The 8,911-nt window shown below is 37.7% G+C and overlaps 3 protein-coding genes across 5 annotated transcripts; 2 read left to right on the top strand and 1 right to left on the bottom strand.

The window, feature by feature from the left end:
- Positions 1 to 152: 152 nt before the first annotated feature.
- Positions 153 to 1,726, bottom strand: Pglym78 (phosphoglyceromutase 78). The gene is made up of 3 exons (XM_014350831.3): positions 1,508 to 1,726; positions 720 to 1,217; positions 153 to 641 (listed from the first exon to the last, which is right to left on the bottom strand). Exons 1-3 carry the CDS (start codon positions 1,605 to 1,607, stop codon positions 475 to 477), a joined length of 765 nt encoding a protein of 254 aa, XP_014206317.2. The 5' UTR covers positions 1,608 to 1,726; the 3' UTR covers positions 153 to 474.
- Positions 1,727 to 4,322: 2,596 nt separating this feature from the next.
- LOC106637863 (uncharacterized) lies at positions 4,323 to 5,892 on the top strand. Of its 2 annotated transcripts, none has more exons than XM_014350828.2 (2): positions 4,323 to 4,434; positions 4,519 to 5,892. In XM_014350828.2, exon 2 carries the CDS (start codon positions 4,548 to 4,550, stop codon positions 5,415 to 5,417), a length of 870 nt encoding a protein of 289 aa, XP_014206314.2. In that variant the 5' UTR covers positions 4,323 to 4,434; positions 4,519 to 4,547; the 3' UTR covers positions 5,418 to 5,892. The 2 variants fall into 2 exon arrangements, with proteins under 2 accessions (XP_014206314.2, XP_014206313.2); XM_014350827.2 differs by having other exon boundaries at positions 4,323 to 4,443.
- Positions 5,893 to 6,283: 391 nt separating this feature from the next.
- On the top strand, positions 6,284 to 8,608 carry LOC106637862 (uncharacterized). 2 transcript variants are annotated; one of them, XM_014350826.2, is made up of 3 exons: positions 6,284 to 6,508; positions 6,617 to 7,637; positions 7,708 to 8,608. In XM_014350826.2, exons 2-3 carry the CDS (start codon positions 6,655 to 6,657, stop codon positions 8,534 to 8,536), a joined length of 1,812 nt encoding a protein of 603 aa, XP_014206312.2. In that variant the 5' UTR covers positions 6,284 to 6,508; positions 6,617 to 6,654; the 3' UTR covers positions 8,537 to 8,608. The 2 variants fall into 2 exon arrangements, with proteins under 2 accessions (XP_014206312.2, XP_089450419.1); XM_089594293.1 differs by having other exon boundaries at positions 6,589 to 7,637.
- The last annotated feature ends 303 nt before the right edge of the window (positions 8,609 to 8,911 follow it).

Genomic DNA, 8,911 nt, shown 5'->3' with positions numbered 1-8,911 from the left:
GTGGGGATGACGTGTTATAGACTTAACTAAAATGTGTATATGAATTGCACTGCGAGCGAAGCGCTCTCTACGGCTACATCGACAACAAAAGCTCGTTTGACGTTTTTCAAGTATACACAGAGTACCTACTTGATGCAAATGATACTCTCATACTCATTTCAAATTGATTTATTTACAGACTCTACAACATCTATTATTTGATTAAATATTGAAATGGAAAATAACTTATTAAAACAGTTATTTTTTTTCTTTCTATTTCAAATAATAATGCAATCATAAAGACGTTGGCCTTTATTAACAAGACCAAAGCTTATTGTATTGGCAATAAATAACTTCTTAAACAAGAGCAACATTGTTTTCCTTCTAATTCTTTACCAATCAATGGCAAGACTAGGAATATTAATAAATACACGTGTTGAATACAGAACGAAAAAATCTGTGATAGTACTTAATTTTCCTGAAAACAACACTTCTTCACTTTGCCTTGCCTTGGGCAGCAACAGCAGCCATTGCTGCCTTCACAGTCTCCTCGTCACCAAGGAATTTCATGGACACAACTGGCTTGAAGTTTTCGTCCAACTCGTAGACAAATGGAATTCCAGTTGGTAAATTGAGACCCATAATTTCTTCATTGCTCAATTCTATAAAATAACAAACAAAGCAAATATCAAGCCTGCCCAACACAAATGTTTTAATAGATATATTATAAAGATGCTCACGATCAAGATGCTTGACAATGCCTCTTAAACTATTGCCGTGAGCAGCAATGATGATTTTCTTTCCTTCCTTCAACTGAGGAATAATAGTTCCATCCCAGTAAGGGAGAGTCCTCTCAATAGTCAGCTTTAGAGACTCGAATTTGGGAAACTCCTCTGGCTTAGGTTCTTGAGCATACCTGGGATCTTTGACAATGGCCTCATAGTATTTGTGGTCAGATTCCATTGGCGGTGGTGGGGTGTCAAAAGATCGTCTCCAGATCTGCACCTGCTCTTCCCCATACTTCTGAGCAGTTTCGGTTTTGTTCATGCCAGTCAGACCGCCATAGTGACGTTCGTTTAAACGCCATGTTTTGTTTATTGGAATACTTTCCTGGCCAATTTCCTTCAGAATGCTCTGGAGAGTGACTTGGGCTCTGGTCAGCTGAGATGTGTGAGCCACGTCAAACGTGTAGCCTGCATTTTTCAAAGCTTTGCCCGCTGCGAGAGCTTCGTTCTTGCCTAAATAAAATACACAATAATTAAGTACAAATGCTATTCCGATGTTTGATTTTACATCAGAATGTGTTTGTAACATTTCTATCTAATAACTGCAACTGTACCTAATAATTGTGAAAAAAATAGTACTCAATACTATGATAATGAAAGAATTGACAATTGAATCAGCCCATCAGCTAAATAACAAAAAATTACAATCATCTTCAAGACAAGATCACGACCAGCACCGGCTTCCAGAGTGACATCCGTGACCTTTTTTGCCCTTGAAAGCCAAATATAACCCTAGATCTCACCTTTCTCAGAAAGGCCAGCATCGTACCAGCCGCAAAACAAATTCAGCTGGTTCCATTCGCTCTCGCCGTGGCGAACCATAACAATCTTGTACTTCGACATGGCTCTGCCCAGGATTTACCTTAAAACTTTTTCAAGCAACAATTCAACACGTTTGTTATGTCACACGATCGATCTGATCTAATGCCTTCTGGCCTTCACTCAAGCAGACTAAGAATAATACGTACAAGTGTATAACATGTGGACAAAAGAGAGAACGAGAAGGCGTGACACTGTGTGTCTCTCTTGCACTCACATCATTTCATTCAATTTTTCCGCATGCTCGTCGGTCGAAATTGCATTTGGATCTAGCGCCATCTATCGTTACAAACCCTGCTGTACCGACGGTTGACACCAGATAAGAGAGAGACCTGCAGTTCGACCGAGTCAGCCAACCGTCGGTACAGCAAGGAAAATATCGGCCCTGCTATATCGACAGTTGACCGACGCTACCGACGACAAGGTCTACTATGATGGGGCTATTTGCGTGCTTCGATATAATAATATATACAAATAACCAAAACACGAGGATGTGCGGTGACAATTATTGCATTTTTGGCAAAAATTAAAGTATTTTTAGCATGCATATGACCATTAATCAGCTGTATATACTAATTGCGTTTTTCGAAACACGCAAATAGACCCTTGACGTCTGCTATTTTTGACCTATACTGATTTTATAATTCTGGTAAAGAGAGCACGGTGTACGATATGCGTAGAGTGTTGTGTGGTAATTATAGTTATCACTAATTCACTACTAAGTAGTGCCATAAGGTCGATTTTATTAAACTGTGTAAGTATCTATACTTTTGGAGGTCAATTTTCAAGTGGAAGATAATATGTAAACTTGCCGCAAACAGCACAAACCATGTCATTTTTTTATTTTTCATCTGTTGAATTGGTTGCGGCTGGTTTATAATTAATTATATGGCTCTACCGTAAGTTGTAATAATTATTTGGATCAGCGCCATCTAGCGGTCTCAATTTTTTGGCCAAAAGTGGCTCCCAAAATTCTGAACAAGAGCAATCAGGATAAGAGCCATTTAGTCAATTATAAACCAGCCGCAACTCATGATAAAGCTATAGAATGAAAAAAAAACGATACATGTGTTTTTAGCGGCAAGTTAACAATCGATTTTCTACCAAAAAATCGACCTCCTAAGCATTTATACTTTTGGAGATAAATTTTTAAGCAAAAGATAGATTGTTAACTTGCCGCCAGAAATATATGTATCGTTGTTTTTTTATTTTATATTTTCATTATAAGTTGCGGCTGGTTTATAATTTAATTAAATATCATTTTAATTAAAAAGTTAATTAAGGTAGGATTGGTAGGATCAGCTTCTGCAGACTTACAATAAAATTTAAGAGCTGCTTGTGTAATCGACATTTATTGTTTGTTAAATGTAAAACAAATAAAGCTCTCTATGTTTAATTAAAAAATTTCCTTTATTTACAAATAAACACAAACCCTCAACATAAAATTATGAATTTTCACTTTCTTTTTATCTTAAACATCTCTGATTTAGTGAAATTAAATGCTCCATTCTTATGAGACTCTTCTTGTCCCTAAACATCATTTTTGAGCCTTTTTTCTTCTGTCATCTCTTTTAGACTGATAAATTCAAGTAGTTAATTGACTGTTCTTCAAGATTTCTGTAACACAATACGTATCATATAAGTAAACTGTTTATTTAAACTATAACGTTAATGGGCCGTTCTTCCATAAGTTAATGGTAAAAAACTTGAGGTATTGTAATTTTTTTTATGTGGTCGATTTTATAAGCCATATAAGATAAATAGAATATTTATATTTTTACATGTCGATTTTTGGCTCAATGATAAACTGTAAACTTGCCGCAGATAACACAGAAAATTTAAACTTTTTATAATCTATCTACAAGATCAGTTGCGGCTGGTTTATAGTTGACAAAGTGTCTCTACTGTAAAAAGTATATTTATTTGGATCAGCGCCATCTAGCGGTCTTAATTTTTTGGCCAAAAGTGGCTCCCAAAATTCTGAAATAGAGCAATCAGGATTGGAGCCATTTAACCAATTATAAACCAGCCGCAACTTATAATAGAGTTATAAAATGAAAAAAAAAACGATACGTGTGTTTTTGGCGGCAAGATAACAATCTATTTCTACCAAAAAATTGACCTCCTATGTGTTTATACTTTATAAGATGAATTTTCGAGTAAAAGATAGATGTTATCTTGCCGCCAAAAACACACATATAATTATTTTTTTATTTTATAGCTTTATCATGAGTTGCGGCTGGTTTGTAATTGACTAAATAGCTCTGAGCTCAATTGCTCTGCATCAAAAGTTTGGGGCCACTTTTTAGTTCAAAAATCCGTAACGCTAGATGGCGCTTATCCAAATAATTATTACTATCCTAATGGTAGAGCTATGTAATCAAGTATAAACCAGCCGCAACTAATGTAACAGATAGTAAATAAAAAGTTGACATGGTTTGTGCTATTTGCGGCAAGTTTACATATTATCTTTTACCCGAAAGTTGACCTCCAAAAGTGTAGATACTTACATAGTTTAATAAAATTGACCGTATGGCACTACTTATTAGTGATTACTATAACTACTATACACATAACACTCTATACGTATATCGTACACCGTGCTCTCTTTACCAGAATGATAAAATCCGAAATATCGGGTGGCATGAGGGTGAAAACAGCAAAAAATATCGAAGTTTGTTGAGCGGAACCCATCCGACGCGCGACGGCACCCATAAGTTTGACGTCAGTTAAGTCAGTTTAGACAGTAGTAAGCTAGCGCCGCCGCCCGACCATGCGGCGTTACCACGACCTACGTAACTTAACTGCTGGCATCATTTTTGCGGAATAATGCGGAATTAATACAGCCATAGTATGTAGTGTACGTATGTTGTACGTACGTAAACATATCTGTCAAGAATGTAAACAAGTAAATTAATTAATTTGTAATCCACAGCAAATGGCAGACAAGGGTACTTAATAGTCATGACAACCAATGAAAGATTCAAAGCAGCTGCCAAAGTGATTACAAATCTGCCTAAAAATGGAAGCTATCAGCCAAGTGAGGAATTGATGCTGAGATTTTACAGCTACTACAAACAAGCTACCTCAGGACCTTGCAAAAGTTCCAAGCCAGCGTTCTGGCAGCTCGTCAAAAAAGCCAGATGGGAAGCTTGGGCTCAACTGGGCAACATGAGCCAAAAAGATGCTATGAGTCGTTACATTGAAGAGCTCAAGGGCATCATAGAGACAATGTCTTACAACGAGGACGTTGCTGATTTTCTGGACAGAGTAGATTTGTTTCACGAGAGGACACCTGAGCGAGATCCAGACACCTTGGAACAGACTCAGTTGCACACTGACTCGTCTCTCTCTGATACCTCGGAGGAAACGCTTTTGTGGAGGGACGAAGATAGCGTGAATGATGTTGACAGTTATGTTCAGGAGTCAGAAGCTGATGATGAGTTTATTGATTCTGTGGAATATGCACATGATAGTTTTCAGAGAGAATTTCTTAAAAATTGCGTCAATGAAAAGCAGTCGGAGTTTGAAGGTTTTGATAATAGAAACGATTTCTGCTTCGAGTCGGCTAGCGATGACGTTAATTTTGTACAATGCACTGATGCATCCAAAGGTGTTGAGATGATATTCAATCGTGACATAAATAAAAATACAGAGTACAACCCAGAGCGGCTTAATTTGGAGTTTATGAATCAAATTATGATCACTCTTAAAGATCTTCAGGACAATTTGAACCAAGTTATACATAGAATTGGAAGTATTGAAGGAAAGATGCAGAAAACAAAAAAACGGCCGGTTAAAGCTTATTTTGATAAAAGCAGTGTTGGATCTTGACATAAGGTTTCTTTGAAATTCATGACTTTTATTATATTGTGGCCCTTTTTTGCCCAGTTTATTGTATATGTTTGCAAGCGCTACCACAAACGTAATTAAAATTTCATTACATTGAAAAACTTTTATTTAATATTATAAATGCTAGTCTTTGATAAGCCAAAAAGATTTAAAAGTAATCGTAATGTTCCATGTTTAAGTCGATCTTAAGTAATGCATTTAAACTACGGTAATTGTTATATAAAATGTGTACTTCTCTGAAAGACTCCTTGAAGCAATCATATTCTTATGCCTATCTTGAGTTTTATTACTTACGAAAAAAATAAGTTCAAAGAATTAATTTTTTACTGTCCTATGTATGGATGAATGTAAAATGTAAATATATTTAAATATTCGCTACATTTAACTGACTGAAATGTGCAAAGTAATCTCCCTCGCCTTTTTTTTATGTAATAAAAACGAACCTATCACAACTGTATTAAATCCTTCCTTGAAAATAAAAAAAAGTGTTATATGATTCTGTTCATTTATTTGCATAATCCTTAAGTTTTTAAAGAGATATTCAGGGTAAGTTCCTTAAGTTAGATTCTAATAGAACTTTTTTCTGTAGGAAGCTTCGTATTTTTTTATGTTGTGCAACAGCTACAGACATGCAAGTAGATGTCCCAATCAACACGATCTTTTTTTTCCTGAGTAGAATAGAAAAAGTTCTTTCATCGAATAACTGTATTGGGTGATATTTATAATCTCCCGCGCTTCACTGACTCTCGCTGGTAACTGCACCTTCAACCGCGTGGCGGCATGACGTGTCAATTACTTTAAAAAAAAAAATGACAAAAAACACCTTTCACATAAGTACAGAAATTTAAGTATCTCGTATTCTCGCCTTGTAAAAGGTGAAAAATTTTCTTGTTCTACGTTTTATTATTTTAATTACTTATAAGTACTTGCTTTTTTTTCATCTCTGTAGCCCAGAATAAGAATACTACAGTTATATGAAGCCGACATATTCTGTCAGCTGTCAAAATAATGGCTGATATTTGTGTGATACACTTATATACATACACCACAATAAAAAGCCTTAATTAATACAGGTAATTCATAATAATAATAATTATTTATCTAAAATAACAATACAGATTATGCATGAGTAAAAAATGATTTACACTTTTAGATTAATGTCATTGCACCCTGCCCCCAAGGTATTGCAGCTGAGATAGTCGAAGATAAATAACGACCCATGACTCCAAAGGACGAGCTGCTCATCAAAAAATTCAATTGTGACATGCAACTCTCTTGCACCACATCAACCATCACTGTATCTGCTGTGAGGCATCTCCTGGACAAAGGAACAGACGTCAACCTCAAGGACAAAAATGGAAACAGTTTGTTGAACCTGGCAGTAAAAAATGACGTGACAGGCGTGGTCGAGCTCCTCCTGAGCAGGGGAGCCCGGCCAGACGACAAGACTGAAAGTGGACGTACAGCGCTGCACATAGCCGTGGAATGGGGCAGGGAAGAAAACATTGTCCTACTCCTGAGGCACGGGGCAAATGTGAACTCTAAGGATAAAGATGGTAGAACGCCCTTGCACCTGGTAGTGGGCAAAGACGTGTACTTTTACGGTAAAAAAATAGTCGAGAGATTCGAGAAGATAACGAGGCTGCTGCTGAGAAAAGGAGCCAGAATCGACGAGCGCGACCACGACGAGCAAACGGCTCTCTTCGTCGCTGTTATTGCCAAGAAGGAGCGCACGATCAAGATCCTCCTGGACAATGGCGCAAATATTAACGCCAAGGACTCGTCCAAAATGAGCCCGCTGCACTTTGCCATCATATCGAACAACTACGACATTGTTAGACTGCTGTTGAACAGGCGGGCAGACGTCCTAGCCAAGGACAAAGCTGGCAGTAGTCCGTTGCATTTTGCAGTGGAGCGTAACAATCTGAGTATAGCCAAGCTTCTGTTGGAGCGAGGAGCCCTCGTAGACGACGTGAGGAAGGATGGTTACACCGCATTGCACACTGCTGTTGAGCATGGTAAGGAGGACAGTATTACTCTGCTGATTGCGAACAATGCCAATGTTGACGCGAGAGAGGAGAGTGGAAAGACACCCCTGCATCTGGTTGCACAGAAGTGCTTGCAAGGCAGCACAAAGGAGGTAGTGCAAAAGTACAAAAGGATAGCCAAGCTGCTCCTGTCCCAGGGTGTCTCTGTTAACAGGTAATCATTGTTTGTCCTTTACAAATAATTCATCTTTATTTTCAAGCTTCATTAAGATGTGTCTATGCAGCATTACAGATACTGGACAGAGCGTACTGCACACTGCAGTCGTTGCCAGGAACAAAGTCATGGTTAAGTTGCTTTTGGAGCAGGGAGCTCTTGTGAATTGTAAAAACAACTACGGGGAAAGTCCTCTGTACTGCGCTGTGAAATCAAAGAACGACAAAATCGTCAAGTTTCTTTTGAAAAAAGGAGCCAGTGTGAACGAGCAAAGAAACGATGGTAGATCGGTCTTGCACGCAGCTGTCGAAATAGAAGACATGAACATGATCCACTTGTTGCTGGAGCATGAGGCTGACATCAACGTCAAAGATGATAATAACAAGAGCCCTTTGGCCCATGCCGTTTTAACGATTGATGAAACATGGATACCCGAATTCCTCACTATGTACTTGGCTAAACAATACTCGAAGAACATCTGTGCCGAGAACATAAGGCTGCTGGAGAAAAACGAGAAGCTCAGCAGATTTTATGCCAACTGTCTCAAGGAGATCGACAAAATGAAGGACTGTAGGATTTGTTACAAAACGACTTTCTATCAAGTACTGACTGGGTGCGAAAGAGAGCTGGGAAGATATGCCAGGAGCCAGAACGCTATGAAGCTCTTCAAGTCCAAGGACTACAGGATGGAGTTTCCGATTTACTGTACTCTTTTGCAGGAGAGGTTTTACAAAGGCTTGAAGCGCAGGCAGCTGCTGGAAATCGTTGAGGAGTCTCTCGGTTTCTTGTGGAAGCATTTTAATCTGTCAGATCTCTTGATCCAACAAGTTCTGTACTTCCTGAGCTCCCAAGATCTTCAGATCATGGCTAGTCTCTGTCAAAATCATTCGAATGATTAACAAAGACCATGTGTACCTGCATTATTTTACAACTTTAATTATAAATCTTAACTTTGTAAATTTTGTTGTTTGCGATTGTGTTGATATTTTGTATTTTATTAATTTTAATCTGTAAATTTAATTATGTTTAAAATTTATTACACACGGATTATTTTTACATAACTTGCTGGCTTATTTTATTGATAGAAACCTCGAATCTGAATCTTTTTTGCTATATAAAACAATAGAACCTTATTTTTTATCATCTTTAAAAAATTTTTGGAATTTTTTTTTAAATAACAGTGCCACCGTGGCACTGCCACTCTCTGATGACAGTGATGACCGTTGCCGCGTTGCGTTACACAGCATGTAACTTGCTTCCGTCACAGCGTCACG

Source organism: Copidosoma floridanum, unplaced genomic scaffold, assembly GCF_036245765.1.
Source record: "Copidosoma floridanum isolate Cflo_tuat_1 unplaced genomic scaffold, Cflo_Japanese_pri ptg000021l, whole genome shotgun sequence".
In the NCBI taxonomy this organism is placed as follows: domain Eukaryota; kingdom Metazoa; phylum Arthropoda; class Insecta; order Hymenoptera; family Encyrtidae; genus Copidosoma; species Copidosoma floridanum.
Note: the sequence above shows the minus strand (reverse complement) of the source record. Positions and strands in the feature narration are given on the sequence as shown.